The sequence below is a fragment of the Bufo gargarizans genome, chromosome 6 (assembly GCF_014858855.1).
Source record: "Bufo gargarizans isolate SCDJY-AF-19 chromosome 6, ASM1485885v1, whole genome shotgun sequence".
Lineage (NCBI taxonomy): Eukaryota > Metazoa > Chordata > Amphibia > Anura > Bufonidae > Bufo > Bufo gargarizans.
The window spans coordinates 93203713-93225393 of NC_058085.1; the positions used below are offsets into that span (position 1 = coordinate 93203713).

The 21681-nt window shown below is 44.8% G+C and overlaps 1 protein-coding gene across 1 annotated transcript in view; it reads left to right on the plus strand.

Moving 5' to 3' along the window:
• The window catches only part of SNTA1 (syntrophin alpha 1), a 65893-nt gene that overhangs the window by 41815 nt on the left and 2397 nt on the right, over window positions 1-21681 (plus strand). The window contains exons 3-7 of the mRNA XM_044299321.1: window positions 103-304; window positions 3355-3541; window positions 3652-3782; window positions 15304-15500; window positions 21401-21588. Of these exons, the coding sequence (XP_044155256.1) occupies window positions 103-304; window positions 3355-3541; window positions 3652-3782; window positions 15304-15500; window positions 21401-21588 (905 nt within the window). The remainder of the gene's footprint in view (window positions 1-102; window positions 305-3354; window positions 3542-3651; window positions 3783-15303; window positions 15501-21400; window positions 21589-21681) is intronic.

Sequence of the window (21681 nt, forward strand, 5' to 3'; positions counted from 1 at the left end):
CCTGTTATTTATATAGTATGGAGCTGGAGTTAAATGTCTCCATGCTTTTTATGGCACAACATTACACAATTTATGGACTGATTTATCATCTTGTCTCCACAGTGAAGTACATGAAGGAGATATCTCCGTTCTTCAAAGGCTCTATCTCCAGTGGACCTGTGAGCTGGGATGGAACTGCACCGGCCCCTCCTCAAAAGAAGAGTTCTCCAGCCTTGCCTCCTCGGGACATGAAGGATGGGAAGAGCATACCACTGAAGATGTGTTATGTGTCCCGCACATGCTTACCTGCAGATCCTGAGCCCAGGTGAGAAGAAAAATGTGTAACCATGAAGCCCTGCATCTCAAAGCCATGAAGAGCAACTAGATGGTCCTATGACCCTTGCAAGAGCATACACATGGCAGAGGTGGTTCCAAATAGAGATGGCCATGTGGGTGAACTTTGCTCGTTCGCGATTTGCCGAATGGGCGAACATATGGCGATGTCCACTAGTGCCATATTCTTTTACATTGTGAAGAACTTTGACCCATGACACATCCATCAGGTGGTACAGGACAGCCAATTGAGACTTTCAGCACATGGATATACCCCCTACCTTATAAATAGACCTGATCTGGCCGCCATTCTACATTCAGTTTTTTGCCAGTGTAGGGAGAGGTTGCTGTGTGGGGCAGGGACAGACTGTTAGGGACATCAAACGCTAGCTAATAGGGCCACAAAAGTCCTTTTAAGGACTGGTATAGGTGTGCTATCGATAGGTGTGATACACAGAGGGGTGTAATATACTTATAATATAGTTTCTAACATAGAGAGTATATTATAGTGCATTTGTATTGTGCAGCAGTTCTGTGCGGTTCTGCTGCGATACTGCAGCTACACAGAGGGACAAACGCCATTGGAACAAATAATTTCTACTGGTGTGATATACCAGTTGTCCCCCAAAAAAACTGATTGAAGCAGGGGTGTTATATACCAATAATATACTTTCTATATAGTGCATTTGGGTAGTGCATCAGTTTTTTGCTGTTTTTCTGTGTTATCGCAGCTACAGATAGGGACAAATGACATTGGAACAAATCATTTCTACTGGTGTGATATACCAGTTGCCCCCCAAAAAAACAGATTGAGGCAGGGGTGTTATATACCAATTATATACTTTCTATATAGTGCATTTAAGTAGTGCAGCATTTGTTTGCGGTTTTGCTGCATTACTGCAGCTACACAGAGTGACAAACGCTATTGGAACAAATAATTTCTACGTGTGTGATATACCAGTTGCCACCCCAAAAAAACAGATTGAAGCAGGGGTGTTATATACCAATAATATACTTGTTCTTTTATGTATGCTGAATGCATAATTTTTGGGGCCTGTAGTACACTGGCCTGCTGTAAAATTGATATCCAATGACCGTGTAGTCTACCCCCAGCCACATACTTACTTGTTCTTTTATGTACGCTGAATGAATAATTGTTACGGCCTCGGAGGAATTAAACACCAGTGACGACCACATGTTATCAAATTTCAACTATTATCATTAGGTTTTTTTTTCAAGGGGGGATTTCGTTAGCCATGTTTTTAATCCAATTTTATATTTTTAGTTCTTTTAAACATATGTATTTGACCTGTATTTGTACTGGCCTGCAGTAAAATTGAAATCCATTGACCGTGTAATATACCTTCGGCCACATAATCACTTGATCTTTTCTGTCCGGTGAATCCCTAATGTTTGGCGCCTGTAGTCCAGTGGCCTACAGTCAAATTTTTTATCCATTGACCACATAATGTACCTCCTCGACCCACATAATCAGAATTTCAGGTGAATGGCTAATTTTAAGGCCCATACTCCTGTGGCCTAAAATACATTTTTTCTAGGCTTCAACAGTGGACATTTCAGAGAATTTCCCTTTAAGACGCATTAAAATGTCCCCTGATTAAGATACATATTTTTTGTGGAAATTTTTGTCACTGTCCATGTTGTGGGACTATTTGTACACTTCTACTAATTATTTGGTGGCTGCAAATATGAGCTGATGGTTTTTCAGGTTCGCCTGCCATTAAAGTGAATTGAGCCTGCCGCAAACTTGCGTTTCGCGAACCGTCCTAGCCGATGTTCGTCCATCACTAGTCCCAAACAGTAAGGGGACACCTGATGATGCTGATTCATGCCACTACACCCCAGGATGTGTATGTGTGTGTGTGGAGTGGTACTTGTGTTTTCCCACCACACTATTCCATGAAAGGAGGTCTTAATACGTTTCTTCTCCCACCAACTTCCCATCTCTTGTAGGAGAGAAGGGTGGCGTTACCCTCTGGTTATCATTATGATGATGACATCATGCAGACTTTTATAACATATTCACATCATTAATGACGATTAGCGAGATCGCAATTATATTGGAGCACTCTAACTGCATATAAAGCCATTTTTAATGTTCTGTCGTGCCAATCATTTTCTCCAGTCTCAGGAAACTTCGAGCAGCTTGGAAAATGTAACAAAAGTGACCCACGCCTGTATTTTGCGCACATTACGTGAATATTACATTGCGATTTTTTCGCAGTCGAGAAAATAATCTTGAATTTGCGAATATATGATTAATATTTGCCCAAATATTCGTGAAATATTGTGAATTCGAATATAGCCCCTGACGCTCATCACTAAGATTGAGGACATAATCCATCCAGTGCTCTTCAACAGAGCTGATAGACTGCTGATGTCTGTGGGTAATGGCCACAATTTTTTTAGGTAATCTGCCCTCCACCCTTAGAAATAAGAGCTATATTCTGCTTAAGGGAAAAGGTTCCCAGTTTTCTAAAGACTAAACCCACTTTTTGTTACGATCTCACAACCAATTTAGATAATTGCTGGGTGTTAATGGGCAAATAGACTGTATGCAGGGCATGAACACAGATGTAAACCCCTATATAGACACACAAGTTGACTCCTGTACTTACCATTCACTGGCTTTGTCCACATAAGAAAGCCTCTATATAAAGATGACAGTCACAATGCTCCCATATCTCCAGCCACAGTGCCCAACATCAAACCCAGAGATAGCAGCCCAAATCAAAAGTAGTCACTGTGCCCCCATGACTGTCATATGCAGTGCCAACCAACACCTACCTCCTCTGAACATGTGCTACCTCGGCTGTAACTGGGCTTATACTTCTTAGAAGGCATCTCAGGCAGCATTGACCATTTCTGGTTCCCAATGTCTGCCATTAATGAACCAGTAAACTTCCAACTAAAGCGGCCAGGAGTGTAGTGCATAGTCTGACTTCTTCTTCCAGATTAAATGCCTATGCATCATTTCTTTCTTCATGCGTTATCATCCGGTTTGTCTGTATTTTTATGTAGGTACCTAGAGATTTGTTCAGCAGATGGAAGAGATGTTCTTTTCCTCCGGGCAAAGGATGAGGGTACAGCCCAGTCCTGGTTTAGTGCCATTCACGCCAATATCAATGCTCTGATGCCGCGGGTCCGAGATGACGTCAAACAGCTGGTGGGCAAGGAGGTGAAGCACATGGGTTGGCTGACGGAGCAGGTATGGCATGTTCTCTGAGGAGAGGCCTGAAGTGGGCCGCTTATTACCATGCACACAGGTCTGATGCTCTCCACTTTTGGCTGTAGATTTTCTTTCTTCTTCCTTTTTAGCTGCCACAAGATGAAAAACAGAAACTGCTGGCAATTCTTACCGAAAAAGATCTTTTGTTATACAATAGTGTCCCCCACACCAGAGACGGCTTCAGTAAACCTGTATTCTGTCACCCGCTCATTGCCACCAGGTAAGGGAGAAATGCCACAGTGAAAGTCTTCTTAATATAAAGATCCAGCATGAAGCCACTTACCAGATTATAATAGGGTCTGCCAGCTCTGCCCTCAATGTAGGATTAGTTGAGTGGCCCTGGTGCCTGAGACAGGGCCATTGCCCAGGGGCCCCCTGCTTCAGTCCTGGCAGATTGCAGATAGTTGAAAAGTCAGGACTCCAGAGTGGGAAATTTCCAGGCATAGGAGTCTCTGCTGTGACTCCATATATGGCTGTCAGTCAGTCATATAGGAATCAGTGCCATGAACATGAAGGGGGTATCTCCTAAATTAAGTCTAATTTAGACTCTATTTTTTAAATGTTTCTGTGGGGATTCCAACTCACAACCATCTACATCAAAGGCAAGAACTTTAACTACTGGGCTATAGAGCTCAATGCTAAGTCAGTGCTAAAAAACCTCATAGAAGTTTCTCTTGTATTACGTATTCATATACAGCAGAAGGATCATTTTATATATTTTTTTAGTTATTGTAAAAAAAAAATTATGGCACAAAATAATTATGTAATGACTAAAATAAATTATATAAAATTATACCTCTGATGTATATGAATGCATAATTCAGGGGAATCTACTACTCAGGTTTTTAGACCATAATATATTTGCAATAGTTTAATGTGAGTTTAACATGGAGCTCTATAGCTCAATGGTTAAAGTTCTTGCCTTTAATGTAGAAGGTTGTGAGTTCGATCCCCACAGGAACATTTTTAAAATAGAGGCTAAATAAAACTTAAATACACAGGGTGTCCCCAACAGTGAAAGGTTTGATTTTATTAAGAAAAATAATGGAGCAAAATGTAAAATATGATCAAATAACACCTGTGTTAACCCACACCAACCTTTTTAACTTGTGTAACCAGTATTTTTTGTTAGGAAAGATTGCAACCCTAGCAGCACCCCCGTTTAGGACATCTATAGGCCCACTCACTGCAGTAAGCTAAGCCTCATCAGGACTCACTTTGCAAAAATTATTTTTTTCTTTTCATTGCAATATTCTGACCCTCATAACTTTTTTATAGTTATGTCTACAAAGATGTGGGGGGGCTCATTTTTTGCGGGATGATCTGTCGTTTTTGACAACACCATTTTGGGGTGTGTATGATTTGATCACTTTTCATAAAATTTTCTTGGGAGATAAAGTGATAAAAAAAACCGCAGATCGGCCTTTTAAAAAAAAAAATTCTGTTACGCCATTCACCATATGGGCTAACTTTTTAAAAAAATATTTTAATAGTATGGGCATTTTTGCATGCGGCGATGCCCATAATGCTATTTTTTATTTTATTTTGGAGAATGGGGGTGATTAAGTATTTCTTTTATATTTTCTAATATTTATTTATTTATTTTAACTTTTTGTTAAGTCCCCCAAGTAGACCACAACTTACAATCATCAGATGTAAATTGCTCTATTATTCTGTATAGAAATCACTATATCACTGTTCAGTGGTGCCATCTAGTGGCCTGAACTGGTCTATACTAACCATTAGCCTGGAAGGCTAGTACAGGCTGTGGCTCATTTATAGAACAGGGTGCTTTCCCCAGTCTCCGCTGGGGGAAAGCACGCCTGAACAGGAATCCTGCGCTTCCGTTTTTTTAACACTGTCAGATGCCGTGAGTGAGGGGAACTCATTGCTGTGAGGAGAGGGGGCATGTGGCATATTCTGTGGCCATGAGGGTGAAGAACCGTGTGAGGAGCTTTATGGGGTGTAAATCTGTGAGGCAGGGCCCGAATCGACAGAATGTAACTATGTTGTTAGTACATGATTACAAGATTTGGGGCCCCACTTTGATTTTACCCAGGGCCACATTTTTTTCTAAAACCCGCCCTGGCCTGAGGTGACCCATGAGAAACCCCCAGTATAATAAATGGCACATTGTAGTTACGGGCCCTGTCATATATACATTTGCACTGGGACTCAAGTTCTGTCTCTGTTATTAACTAGTCACTCTCCAGCTGCTGTAAAACTACAACTCCCAGCATGTCCAGCTGCCAGTGACTTGCTGAAAGTTGTAGTCCCCTTTATTGCTTACATAGGCACAAGGGTTCATCCCTACTTTGATGCATACATATGGACAGGCTACTGTACCAAGGAAACTATGAAGGAACGCCTTCAGCTGCTGCAGCCACATTCAGAGTGCTGATCCTACTGAACAGATATTAATATTAGTGTTATAATCCAGGACAACCCCTTTAAGACCTTGTTCACATTTATGTTTTTCACTGATGTGTGCTATCCACATTTTCTACAGACAGCACACGTACTACTTGATTTTAATGTGCACACATCAGTACTTTTATACTGACCTTGGGTCAGTGGAATAATCACGCGAGCATGCACTACTTTGGTCCGTGATGCGGACCAAACGCCCATTGAAGTCTATGGTTCAGTGAAAAATCACTGACACAGCACGGATCACATCTGTGTTTGGTCCATTTTTCACTGACCACTGATAGAAGATGCTAGATGGAAAAACATTTTCCGTGGAATACGGATGACACACGGAGGGCACAAAATGGACACATGGACCAAACACAGATTCTTCACTGATGAAACATGGATGGATTTTCGATGGACGTCAAATGGACACAGAAATGTGAGCGAGGCTTTAGTCATGTTTACTTAGATGTTATAGTGGGATTTTATAATATTTTTGCAGGGTCGCTTGGTATTTTAAATTCACTACAACATTTTCTGTAGATGTCAGCAAAATACAGGCTTTTCATGGTGGGTACATTGACATAGTTATAGGGGTCACATCGGTCGCAATTGCGACCTCACCTCTAAGCCAGGGGGGCCCACAGGGGCTCACTTGCCAGTGGTACACCACCAATTGCTGTATTTATCATTATGGAAAGCGCTCACTAGTACGCAAGAGGAGTGGGGAGTGAGGCACTGGCAGCGCTGCCCGTACGTGCCCCTCCTCCCTGGCTCCGTGCTGCACTGTCCTGACTGGTACGGAATTAAGATGTAGAGCGTACTATGACCTGACACTGCACGTGTCGGGTAGTTGAGAATGCCTGAAGAAAACGCCGGACCAGAAGACAAGCGGCAGAGCAGATGAGGTAAGTTAACTTATTTATTTTGGGTCTGATCTGAGGTCTGATGGGGGTCTAACATGGCGGTCTAAAGGGGATCTGACATGGAGGTCTAAAAGGGGTCTGACATAGCGGTCTAATGGGGGTTTGATCAAAGGTCTGATATGGGGGTCTGACATGGAGGTCTGATGGAGTCTCATCTGAGGATCTGATCTGATGATCTGATATTTGGGTATGACCTGAGGATCTGATATGGGGGTTTGATCTGAGGATCTGATATTCGGATCGGATCTGAAGATCTGATATGTGGTTCGGATTTGAGGTCTGATAAGGAGTCTGATTTGAGGTCTAATATGGGGATTTGATATGGGGGTCTCATCTGAAAGGTAAGGGGGTATGTAAGTTTTTTTTTTACTGGTGCACATTATAAGGAGGTATTTTTGTACTGGCACACATTACAATGGGGCATTTTTGTACTGGAACACGTTATAAGGGGGTATTTCTTGCACACCAATCTCTATCACTAGCTGGGATATATTTTGTCTGACTACAGAAGCTGATGCAGATTGACAGGAATTGAAAGCAACACACACTGCCCCCCGACATGTTTCGCCAGAACTCTGGCTTCTTGAGGGCTAACGGGAAACATGTCGGGGGGCCGTGTGTGTTGCTTTTAATTCCTGTCAATCTGCATCAGCTTCTGTAGTCAGTTAGACAAAATATATCCCAGCTAGTGATAGAGATTAGTGTTTAACGGTTCATAGTGGATCGGTCAGGCAGTCAGTGTTCCAATGAGTGATTAGCAGCTCAAGCTACTGATGTGTTAGTGCTGGTCAAGCAACAGTTCTATCAGATAGCTAGTGATAAGTCACTAGTCACACACTGGGGGGCAGTGATCGCACTGCTGTCTGACATCTCACTTTGATATATTGCTGCAGTGTGGAGGAGAGAGTGCTCATCTCCCCCAAGTACAAGCAGCCAGGGGCGTAGCTAGAGGGGGTGCAGAGGTAGCAGTCGTTACCGGGCCCAGGAGCCTGAGGGGGCCCAAAGACCCTTGTTCTGCATTAGAAGACACCGGAATTATAGAAAGTGCATGCTGGTCAAGTTACACCTCTGGCTGGAGGGAAGGGCTTAGGTCAAAATGGAGGGGAGGGGGGGGGGGGTGTGTGCTGTTTCAATTTTTGCCTGGGGCAATATGAAGGCTATGTGCTTCCCTGCCCTTGGTCACAAAACACTGAGGGAAGGGGGCCCCAAGCTGAGCTCTTGCACCAGGGCCCATGAGCTGCAAGCAGCTAATAAATGTCATCAGCTAATGCAGTAAACTGCTGGTTTTAAAACACTTTTTGGCTCACAGCCTATTTTTATATTCACTAATAAAAGTTATATTTTATTAAATACTTCGAATCTGGGTCAAGATTGGTATAGAGCCAATTGGGGCTAATAGTGCGTGTATGTCATATACCTTACCCAGATCTGGTCCTTTGAGTTTTTACAATGGGGACATTATTGGGGCACTATTAACACTATGCACTCTGACAGTTAATTATTACTATTGGTGGGAGTTTGGGGAGCATGATTACTGTGGGGGGCACCCTGGGAGAGTATCAGCTCAGAAGCATTATTTTTGGAGGACATTGAGTTTACACTGTTAGTTTCAGGGACACTATTTGCTGGATGCAGTTATTTTTTTTCGGCACTGAATGCCAGTAATTATTGAAGGGGGCACTATCTGTGTGGTACTAGGATTTTCACGGGGACTGTTTCTGCAGTATAGTATTGGGGAGCACAGTATTTGGGGTGGCAGGATGGGGCGTTGAGAAGGTGTGGAGGATGCTGGAAAAGAAGGAAACTAAGATGTCTGTTTGTCAAACTCTGCAGAGACAAGAGATGGGTGAAAGAAATCATCATGGCGGTCTGGTCCGAATAGAGAAGATTAGGAAAGAGAACGTCTACATCAGAGGAGATGTCACTGCATGGAAGAGGTACTGGATGTGGCACTGTATTACCTTGTATGTTTTATAAACAGTAGGGCTGGAAAGCAGGGGTTAGGTTGAGAATTTAGCATGGGGAAGGGGGGGGGGGGGGGAGGGAGGGGGGATGCTGTTTCAGAAATGCTAGGTGCATTCCTGCTCCTTGCCAAAAAGCACTGAGTGAAGGGAGGCCCAAGCTGAATTCTTGCACTAGGTCCCATGAGACTTTAGCTATGCCCCTGGCTGGGTAGTCTGGTCTCTGGAGTGCGTCCTGCGAGTTATTTTATTTCCATAATCCTTAATCATTCCAATACAAGGGGATTACTAGTGACGTCAATTCCTAAAATATTACTCAAATACCATTTATTTTATCTGCTTCGTAAAACAGATAATCTCCCAGTATATGACTCCATAGTTCATGAGCGCCAGGGTACCATCTCAGAGAACTAGTTGGCAAACAGGAAAGCTTCATACACCAGCAATAATTACACAGACATCATGGATATCTTCTACTATTTCCAATTTTCCTGAGGAATTAGGTTACTACTAGATTATATTTGTGTAAATATACTGCCACCTAGTGGCAGGCTGTAACTACTGCAAAGAAGCAATCCATTTTTCACAGTAACTGCTGTGGCAGCAAACTATGGCGTTATTCTCTGCAATCAGCGATTTTACACTAATGCCAGCTGATATAAGTATTAATAAAGAGTAAATGCAGAACTTAGAAGAGAACGTGTCATTATTGTAGTGAAGATGAAAAGCAAGGAAACGTAATATAGGCATTAGGCTTAGAGTCAGGCCTTTCTGCCCCACCAGGCTCATTGTAGCCTGCGGCCCTCCAGTTGCCCTCTTGCATGCAGACGACATTGAGTGTTTCTGGGCCACAGGCTTATATAGAGTAATGTGCAAAAGTTTTGTGCAGATGTGGGAAAAACAAGATGAAAAACAGAAACTCCTGGCAATTCATACTGAAGAAGATCTCATGTTATACAATAGTCTCCCCAACACGAGACGACTTCAGTAAGCCTGTATTCTGCTACCCAGGGGTCTCTACCAACCTTAAAAAGGTTTTCCGGTTATACAGCATCTAACAAAAGCGAGTACACCCCTCACATTTTTGTAAATATTTTATTCTATCTTTTCCTGGGACAGCACTGAAGATATGACACGTTGATGCAATGTACAGTAGTCAGTGTACGGCTTGTATAACAGTGAACATTTGGTGTTCTCCTTAAAATAACTCAACACACAACCATTAATGCCTAAACTACTGGGAACAAAAGTGAGTGCACCCTTAAATGAAAATGGCCAAATTGTACCCAAAGTGTAAATATTTTGTGTGGCACTGTTCAGGGGCGGATTAAGTGCATGATAGGCCCGGGGCTGTCTACCCAACTTGGGCCCCTCCCTCCATTTTAGTTTAGTTTTTTTTGTATGAAGAGGCTGCGGTGCTTCGTGAGCCCCACAGTCTCTTCCTAAGCCATATGACATCTTCAGACTAAAAAACGAAATACCCCAAATTACCCCAAATTGGCTCCTAAACTGAAAAATGTGGTCGCTAAATTTAAAATACATATAATTATAATAAAAAAGACATGGAGGAGAATACAGCACCACATACCTGTTACATCCAGTGACATCTCCTGTCATGTAGACCTTCTCTTTCCTCTTCTCCTCCGTTGATGATTAATTCTTTCAGCCGCATCTCGTCTCTACAGTTTGTAACACAGACACGTTAGATTTCTCAATTGTTCCATCAACCTCCCCATCCTGATGTCCCCACAGTGTCATCCTGCCACCCCCAATACTGTGCCCATTGTGCCCATCAATGCCCCAGGTACTATACTGCTAAAAAAAATAGTGACCCTAATAGACATAATTGGAGTCATTGATCAAACTGGTGTAAAGTAGAACTGGATTTGCAAAAGAGCTGTCAAATATGAAAGGTGGAATCTGTAGTTTCCCCCACACAGTAGTTTCCCCCACATAGTAATTTCCACCACACTGCCCCACATAGAAAATTTCCCCACACTGCCCTCATATAGTAGTTTGCCCCATACAGTAATTTCCCACACACTGCCCCCCCACAGTAATTTCCACCACACTGCCCCCATATAGTAGTTTTCCCCCATACAGTAATTTCCCCCCACACAGTAGTTTCCCCCACACTGCCCCCACAGAGTAGTTTCCCCCACACTGCCCCCACAGAGTAATTTCCCCCCACACTGCCCCACATAGTAGTTTACCCCACACTGCCCCCACACAGTAGTTTTCCCCACACTTCCCCCACACTGCCCCACATAGAAATTTCCCCCACACAGTATTTTCCCCCACACAGTAGTTTCCCCCACGCTGCCCACATATAGTAGTTTGCATCCATACAGTAATTTCCCCCACACTGCCCCCATATAGTGCTTTGCCCCATATAGTAATTTCCCCCACACTGCGCCCACACAGTAATTTCCACCACACTACCCCAATATAGTGCTTTGTCCCATATAGTAATTTCCCCCACACAGTAATTTCCACCACACTGCCCTCATATAGTAGTTTGCCCCATACAGTAATTTTACCCACACTGCCCCCACAAGTAATTTTCTTCACACTGCCCCCACACAGTAGTTTCCCCCACACTGCCCCCACACAATAGTTTCCTCCACACTGCCCCCACATAGTAAATCCCCCACACTGCCCCATATAGTAGTTTGCCCCCATACAGTAATATCATCCACACTGCCCCCCACAGTAATTTCCACCACACAGCCCCCATATAGTAGTTTTCCCCATACAGTAATTTCCCCCACACTGCCCCCCACAGTAATTTCCACCACACTGCCCCCATATAGTAGTTTGCCCCATACAGTAATTTCCCCCACACAGTAGTTTCCACCCCCACACAGTAGTTTCCCCCACACTTCACCCACACAGTAGTTTCCCCCACACTGCCCTCACACAGTAATTTACCCCACACTGCCCTCACACAGTAATTTACCACACACTGCCCCCACACAGTAGTTTACCACACACTGCCCCCACACAGTAGTTTACCATACACTGCCCCCACACAGTAGTTTTACCCCACACTGCCCCCACACAGTAGTTTACCCCACACTGCCACCACACAGTAATTTCCTCCACATTGCTCCCACACAGTAGTTACCCCCACACTCCCCCTACATTGTCATTTCCCCCACACTGCCCCCACAAAGTAATTTCCTCCACACTGCCCCCACACAGTAGTTTTCCCCACACTGCCCCTACATAGTAATTTCCCCCACACTGCCCCCACATAGTAATTTCCCCCACACAGTAGTTTCCCCCACATTGCCCCACATAGTATTTCCCCCACACTGCCCCACACAGTAGTTTCCCCCACACTGCCCCCACACAGTTATTCGCACCACACTGCCCCTTATAGTAGTTTGCCCCATACAGAAATTTCCCCCACACTGCTCCTACATAGTAATTTCCCCCACACTGCCCCCACACAGTAGTTTCCCCCACATTGCCCCACATAGCAATTTCCCCCACACAGTAGTTTCCCCCACACTGCCTCCACACAGTAATTTCCTCTACACTGCCCCCACACAGTAGTTTCCCCCACATTGCCCCCACACAGTAATTTCCCCCACACTGCCCCCACATAGTAGTTTCCCCCACACTGCCCCCACATAGTAATTTCCCCCACACTGCCCCCACATAGTGATTTTTTCCCACACAGTAGTTTCCCCCATAACTGCCCCCACACAGTAGTTTCCCCCACACGGCCCAACACAGTTGTTTCCCCCACTCTGCCCCCACACAGTAATTTCCCCCACACTGCCCCCTCATAGTAGTAACCCCACACTGCCCCCTCATAGTAGTAACCCCACACTGCCCCCACACAGTAGTTTCCTCCACATAGTAATTTCCCCCACACTGCCCTCACGCAGTAGTTTCCCCCACATTGCCCCCACATAGTAATTTCCCCCACATTGCCCCCACATAGTAATCCCTCCCATAATAATTTGCCTCCACATAGTAATCCCTCCCATAATAATGTGCCCCCACACAGTAATCCCACTATAATATTTTCCCCCCACATAGTAATTTGCCTCCATACTGCAATTTACCCCGATGTACTATCTCTTTACATGTCTGTCACGAGGGTGTCAAGAACCACGCCTGACTCCGTTATACCCGGGGTCAGGAAGCCGCAGCGGTTGGCTGCGCGCTCTATGTAGTAAAATAGGGCTGTTTCCTTATGGTAGCTTTCTGGGTTTGCTTTGCAACCCTTTTTGTCTCACTCAGGGATCCGTAGCTCCTTCTCGTCAGCTGTTCCTTGTCCAGCACTCCCAACCTCCTTATATTCCCCTCTCACACTTCTCTGGTTGCCAGATATAGAGCTTCCTGCCTGGACTTCTATTCTGACCCACTGGAGCTGTGTTGCTGCGTTCTCTGGTTGTTGGTCCAGAATGTTTCCCTCCAGATCCCTGTTGGACCTTTGTGGTCTGCTGTGGTCGCCCACCTGGGTTTATGTGTTTGTCTGTATTGTCTGTCCTCTCCCTGGTGTTTTCCTCTTAGTGTCAGTGGTGCGGACTAGTGATCCCACCGGCCCGTTCACTATCTAGGGCTCATTTTAGGGAAAGCCAGGGTTTAGGCACGTGATCGCCGCACGGGTGAGGAACCCGTCTAGGGACGTCAGGGCAGTCAGGTGCCAGCCGCAAGGTGAGTCAGGGGTCACCACCTTTCCCTCTCCCTTGGGCAGGGCTTTCCCCTTTCCCTCCCTGTGCGTGACGCCGGTCATTACAATGTCCTCCTGTGTCCCCCCCCATGTCCCCCAATATTGGCACATAAAATAAAAAATAACTAAAAGGTAAATACTCATCTATAGCTAGGCGCGCACACTTTACTGTGCTGCGTCCCGGCACAGGTGCGCGCGATTACGTCATCGCGCATGCATGTGCTGGGATTTTACTACTGCATAGGCCTCAGGCCTACTAGGCCTGAAGCCTATGGTGGTGATAGGCAGCGGGGAAGGGATGCACTCCCATGCCCTGCTGCAGTATGTGGGCGTTCGGGGCGGCGTTGGGCCCCCCAGCGGTGCTGGGCCCGGGGCTGCCAACCTGAACGTCCCTATTGTAATCCGCCACTGGCACTGTCTTAACTCTCTTGGGCATGGAGTTCACTAGAGCTTCACAGGTTGCCACTGGAATCCTCTTCCACTTCTCCATGACGACATCATGAAGCTGGTGGATGTTAGAGACCTTGTGCTCCTCCACCTTCCGTTTGAGGATGCCCCACAGATGCTCAATAGGGTTTAGGTCTGTCCAGTACCTTTACCCTCAGTTTCTTTAGCAAGGCAGTGGTCGTCTTGGAGGTGTGTTTGGGGTCGTTATCATGTTGGAATGGATCCGTGTAATCAGGTGCTGGAGCTAATAATGCAGAACAGCGGATCTGCAGGGGTGAGGGATTTTGGACCCCTCTGATTAGATATTGATGGCCTATCCTGAGGATGGATCATTAGAAAAATACTCTATGGAATCCGTGGCAGAAATTCGAGGCTGACCTTAAATTTCTGCTTCTGAATTGCGGATGTACATATTGTGGATCCACATGTGGATTTAACAATGAGCATGTCAATTTCTTTTTTTTTCACAACACAGATTTCTAATCGCCATAGATTTCTATTGATAATAATGGGAGGTAAATTTTGGGCAGATTTCATGCAATACACAGCAAAACATACAGGGAAAATCTGCCATGTGTACATGATTTAATACTCTGTACTGGGATCTGTACAGTTAGCATTATAGGGATGTCCTCCCCACACTAGACTGCCATGTATTGTCATATTAAAGGTAAGGCTACATGGCGACACTGGTCACGGCCAGGATTGCAGGGAATCGCAGTATAGTGGTGATCCCATAGAAATGAATGGGATCAGAGCCCGAGTGGCACACCTGCGATCCCTGAATCACAAAAAATTTCAACTCTGATAGCTTTTTTGCAATTCAGGGTTTGCAGTCATGGTACATGTGCGTATCATGTTGTGCCCCCATTCATTTGCATGGGATCACCACTAGATTGCGATGCTACTGCGATCCTGGCCACGACCGGTTTCGCCATGTAGCCCTACCCTTAACCTCCTGTGGTGAGTGATGGAAAGCAGTTTTCTGTAGATTGAAAATGCCATATTATGTGGATAATATATGCAAGTATTACGCAGGCAGACTACCTATGAAAAACTGGTGAGCAGGGCCCTACTATACTTCACTGATTTTCTATAAAACTGGTCCATATAAGGCCTTAGTGATCCATACTGTGTGAGCCATAGTCTTCAATTTATAAATCCAGCAGTAAATACTTACAGATATTGGCTTTACCTGTGGGTTTTGCTTCAGCTATTGCATTTTGCTCCTGGAACAGGTTTATTTGAGCAATGACCGATTTATAAGCAATGAACTATTCCATTTTTTCCCCACTCTCCTAGACTTGTACATTCTGGGCCTCCAAAAAGCACCTCATTGTACAACACAGAGTTGACGTTCGCCCTCCGCTCCGGGACGCAGAAGGGGGTAGAGACGCATCTGTTTAGTGTGGAGACACAACGAGAGCTGGCCGAGTGGACACGGGCTTTAGTAGATGGGTGCCACAATGCAGCTGAACTCATCCAAGAGGTGACCACAGGTAGGTGTGATATGTGTATCCTTAACCCCTTAAGGACCAGGCTTATTTTCACCTTAAGGACCAGGCCATTTTTTGCAAATCTGACCAGTGTCACTTTAAGTGCTCATAACTTTAAAACGCTTTGACTTACCCAGGCCGTTCTGAGACTGTTTTTTCGTCACATATTGTACTTCATGACACTGCTAAAATTGGGTCAAAAAAGTTAATTTTTTTTGCATAAAAAAATAAAAATTTTACCAAAAAATTTGAAAAATTTGCAAATTTCAAAGTTTCAGTTTCTCTACTTCTGTAATACATAGTAATACCCCCAAAAATTGTGATGACTTTACATTCCCCATATGTCTACTTCATGTTTGTAGCATTTTGGGAATGATATTTAATTTTTTGGGGATGTTACAAGGCTTAGAAGTTTAGAAGCAAATTTTGAAATTTTTCAGAAATCTTCAAAATCCCACTTTTTATGGACCAGTTCAGGTTTGAAGTCATATTGTGAGGCTTAGATAATAGAAACCTCCCAAAAATGACCCCATTCTAGAAACTACACCCCTCAAGGTATTCTGTTTTTTCAAACTTTATTAACCCTTTAGGTCTTCCACAAGAGTTAATGGAAGATGGAGAAACTATTTTGAAATTTCTATTTTTTTGAAAATTTTCCAATATAATCAATTTTTTCCAGAAGTAAAACAACGGTTAACTGCCAAACAACACTCAAAATGGGTTGCCCTGATTCTGTAGTTTGCAAAAACACCCCATATGTGGTCGTAAACTACTGTTTGGCCGAACGGTAGCACATAGAAGGAGGGGAACACCATATGGGTTTTGGAAGGCAGATTTTGCAGGACTGGTTTTGTTTATACCATGTCCCATTTGAAGCCCCCTGTTGCACCCCTAGAATAGAAATTTCAAAAAAGTGACTCCATCTAAGAAAGTACACCCCTCAAGGTATTCAAAACTGGGTTTACAAACTTTGTTAACCCTTTAGGTGTTCCACAAGAGTTAATGGCAGATGGAGAAACAATTTTGAAATTTCTATTTTTGGGAAAATTTTCCAATATAATCAATTTTTTCCAGGAGTAAAACAAGGGTTAACTACCAAACAACACTCAAAATGGGTTGCCCTGATTCTGTCGTTTGCAAAAACACCCCATATGTGGTCGTAAACTACTATTTGGCTAAACGGCAAGACATAGAAGAAGGGGAACATCATATGGTTTTTGGAAGGCAGATTTCGCTGGACTGGTTTATTTACACCATGTACCCTTTCAAGCCCCCTGATGCACCCCTAGAGTAGAACCTCCATAAAAGTGACCCCATCTAGGAAACTACGGGATAAGGTGGTTGTTGTTTTGGGACTATTTTTGGGGTAAATTTGATTTTTGGTTGCTCTATATTACTCTTTTTTGAGGCAATGTAACAAAAAAATGTAATTCTAAAATTGTTTCTACATTCGCTATTTAGTTTTGTGGAACACCTAAAGGGTTAACATAGTTTGTAAAGTAACTTTTGAATACCTTGAGGGGTGTAGTTTCTTAGATGGGGGTCACTTTTTTGGAGTTTCTAGTCTAGGCTACATCAGGGGGGGCTTCTAATGGGACATGGTGTCCAAAAAAAAACTGTCCATCAAAATCTGCCTTCCAGAAACCGTATGGAGTTCCCTTCGTTCTATGCCCTGCCGTGCGGCTATATAGCCATTTACGACCACATATGGGGTGTTTCTGCAAACTACAGAATCAGGGCAATAAATATTTAGTTTTGTTTGGCTGTTAACCCTTGCTTTATTACCGGCAAAATGGATTCAAATTGAAATTTTGCCCAAAAACTGGTGTTTTGGCACAGTTTTTATTTTATATTTTTAACACCGTTCATCCGAGGCGTTTAGTCAAAAGTTATTTTTATAGCGACGACTTTTACGCACGCGACGATGCCCAATATGTATGGCTCTCAGACTTTGGAGACACTAAGCAGGCATCATAAAACTGCGGCCCTCCAGATGTTGTAAAACTACAATTCCCACCATGCCCTGCTGATGGCTGTAGGTTGTCTGGGCATGCTGGGAGTTATAGTTTTACAACATCTGGAGGGCCGCAGTTTGAGGATGCCTGCACTAAAACTAATATTTTTGGGGGAAAGAAAAATTGTTTCCGTGTCTCCAAAGTCTGAGAGCCATAGTGTTTTATGTTCTCTAGTGGACTGTTGGGGATTATAAAAATTTAGTACTCCATGGAAGTGTGATACTCCCTGAAGCAATCGATAATGCAGAGGCCCGGATGATCGGGGCACGTGTCACATTGAGTAGTGGTGTCCTTCCGTATCCCCCTCTTGTAACACACTCTGCACTTTTTTTGGGTTCGTCCCTTCTTTCCAGTATGGGGGACCACACCTGGAAAGTGTTGGCCAGGGACGACCCGGGCGCCTCCAGTTCCCGAGGTACTCCGGCCTGCTCTTTCCCGGTCTGAAAAGATCAGGTCCTTGAGGACTGCCTCATAGAATTGGAGGAATGTCCCTGTGCTGCCAGCGTTTCGGGATAGTACAAAAGAGTTGTACATGGAGGCAACCTGTACCAAGTAGACCGCAACTTTTTTGTACCATGCCCGGGTTTTGCGCATGGCGTTATATGGCGTGAGGACTTGATCAGAGAGATCAACTCCTCCCATATACCGATTGTAGTCGACGATACAATCGGGCTTGAGGACCGTTGCCGCGGTACCTCGCACAGAGACTGGGGTGGTGCTGTTACTGTGGATTGTGGACAGCATAAGGACATCCCTCTTGTCCTTATACCTGACCAGCAACAGGTTTCCACTGGTAAGTGCACGGGTCTCACCCCTGGGGATAGGTACCTGGAGGGGGTAGGCAGGGAGGCCGCGTTGATTTTTCCGCACGGTCCCACAAGCGAACGTGGATCTGGCGGCAAGGGACCTGAATAAGGGAATGCTGGTATAAAAGTTATCCACGCACAAGTGGTAACCGTTATCCAGCAGTGGGTACATAAGGTCCCACACAAGTTTCCCGCTAACACCCAGAGTGGGGGGACATTCTGGGGGTTGAATCCGGGAATCTCGTCCCCTCATACACACGAAATTTGTAAGTGTACCCCGAGGTACTCTCACAAATTTTGTATAGCTTCACGCCATACCTCGCCCGCTTTGTGGGAATATATTGGCGGAAACTGAGTCTCTCCTTGAACGCAACGAGAGACTTATCAACCGCGACCTCCCTTCCAGGTACGTAGGCCTGCTGAAATGTGGCCCCAAAGTGATCGATGACCGGCCGTATCTTATACAGCCGGTCATAGGCAGGATCACCTCGGGGTGGACATGCTGCATTATCGGAATAATGCAGACATTTCCGGATGGCCTCAAACCGGTGACGTGTCATGACCATACTGTACAGTGGGGTCTGGTACAGGACGTCCCCACTCCAGTATTGCCTGACACTGGGTTTTTGGACTAGACCCATATGCAGCACGAGGCCCCAAAATATCCTCATTTCGGCTGCACTGACCGGCGTCCAGCCACCGGGTCTAGCCAAAACTGAGCCTGGGTTTTGAGCGACGAACTGTTGGGCATACAGGGGGGGGGGGGGGGGGGTAGATGGATAGATGGAAGTTTGGAATAAAAGTACTTTTTTTTTTCCTAACTTACTTTTCCCTTCTTTCCCTGCCTAACGGTGCCTCTCCCTCACTGACCCTAACCTACCTGGGTGGCGATGGGTGCAGGAGGGTGATGGATGCCGATTAGGGGGACACAGGAGCTGGTGCTGGACGATGCTGCACGGTCAGGGTGCTGGACAGGAAGAGGAGGGGAGAGAGGAGCGCAGGAAGTTTGAATCTCGCGCCTCTCTCCCCTGCACCAATCAGCATCCTGGACAGAAGTGTTCAGCAGCAGGGCCAGCACCGCCTCTCCAAATCCTCGGACTGCGATTGGTGTTGTATAATTACGCCACCGATCGCAGTCTTTTTCCGGTTCATCGGGTCACAGGACACCCGAATGGACCGGAAATGCAGAAAACCGCAGGTCTGAATTGACCTGCGGTTTTAAGCCGGCATCTGCGTTGTTATGTTACGGGATGCCGGCTGAATGATTTCAGCCGGCGTCCCGTTCCGATTAACCCCCGCGGCGCCGGAATTCCGATTTTAAGTCAGGTACGTCCTCGGTCCTTAAGGACTCGGGAAATAGGGCGTACCGGTACGTCCTATGTCCTTAAGGGGTTAAAGGGGTTGTCCCACTAAAAATATTCTACAGTTTTTAAACCAGCACCTGGATCTGATTACTTTTTTAATTGCATGTAATTTAGCGTCCCGGCAGCCATGGTAACGATTCAGAAAAAGCTAAACGTCGGATCCGGCAATGCGCCGAAACGACGTTTAGCTTAAGGCCGGATCCGGATCAATGCCTTTCAATGGGCATTCATTCCGGATCCGGCCTTGCGGAAAGTGTTCAGGATTTTTGGCCGGAGCAAAAAGCGCAGCATGCTGCGGTATTTTCTCCGGCCAAAAAACGTTCCGGTCTGGAACTGAAGACATCCTGATGCATCCTGAACGGATTTCTCTCCATTCAGAATGCATTAGGATAAAACTGATCAGGATTCTTCCGGCATAGAGCCCCGACGACGGAACTCTATGCCGGAAGAAAAGAACGCAAGTGTGAAAGAGCCCTTAGAAAGAGATTGTCATGTACTGTATGATGTCTGATTTTCAGTTTTTACCTTAGTAATGAGATAACAGACTTTTCCCCTCCTTTTATACTGATGCCTTATGCTCAGAACAGGCCATCAGTTTCTGATTGGTGGGGGTCTGACACCCTGCGCCCCTGACGACCAGCTGTTCTGTGGTAGCTCCAGCACAAGAAACAGGCGCAGGAACTACACAGTTCCATCCAATGTGTAGTGGACGGAGCTGGTGACTGCAGTGCTTCTCCCATTTACTTCAACTTCCTATTTCTGGTTCTGGAGCTACACCCAAACAGATGATCGATGGGGTTGTCCAAACCCCGCTGATCAGATATTGATGGCCTATCTTGAGGAAGGCCATCAATATAAAAAGAGTAGGGTTTGTAGAGGATTAGAAAACATTGGCTGCCTTCTTCTAAAAACAGAACCAATCCTGTCCACACGTTGGGCCAGATTTATCATTAGCTCAGGTCAGAATAATGGAGTGAAAAAGTCCCAAAAAAAGTCCCAAACGCTAAAACTGCGCACAAATTTGCAACTTTTTTCTGCTCTGCACTAGGCTCCCCAGTTTTCTGAAAGTGGGCGTGTTTTTTTATGTAAGTGAATCTCTAGACAGATTTACTATTGGGACTATTTAAAAAGTCGCAAAAAAGTAGCAATTTCACTCCAGTGAGGACCATGCTTATCTTATGAGACTTTTTAATAGAACATGTGACTTTTTCATAAAAACGTGCAACTTTTTCATAAAAACGTGCGACTTTTGTAAAGCTGCGTACTGACGGATAAACTGCTACCGTCAAACCACATTTATTACAGTCTTAAAGGGCCGATCATAAATCTGACTTGGCTAAAACTGACTTTAGCCATATGTGAAAGTGGAGTGAGCTGTCAGAGCAATGATAAATCTGGCCCTGTGTGTTTGCTATTGCAACTTAGCTTCTCTGAAGTGAATGGAACTAAGCTGCAATACCAAATGCTATTCCAAGAAGAAAGCAGCCATGTTTTCTAATCCTGTACAAGACTTGTAGCACAACTCCTGGATGATGCCACCGTAGAACCCTCATCTCATATGATGGTCGGTTGAGGATTGGACTGTATTGGAGTACAGAAATGACTCTCATACATAAATAGCTGTATGCAGGCAGTGGAATATCTGTGCTATTTGCCTATGTGAACCTGGAGCCAAAATTGTGCTTTTAACCTTATTTACGTATTTTCTCTTTGGCCAGCATGTACGTGGGGTGGGAAGGAGTGTGCACTTTCCATACACATTGACCAAGGATTCACTCTGTTTACTGAAGAACCTGGACTAAACAGGGTCATCCATGTCCATAAACCTTTTGAGAGACTTCGGATGTCTTCTGACGATGGCACCAGAATGTTGTATCTGGACTTTGGCAAACCGGAAGGAGAAATTGTACGTAATGTCATAGACTGTTTAAAAAATAACACCATATTTTGGTCAAAGAATAGTGCTAATGAAATTTCCACATAGGACTCAATTAGTGCC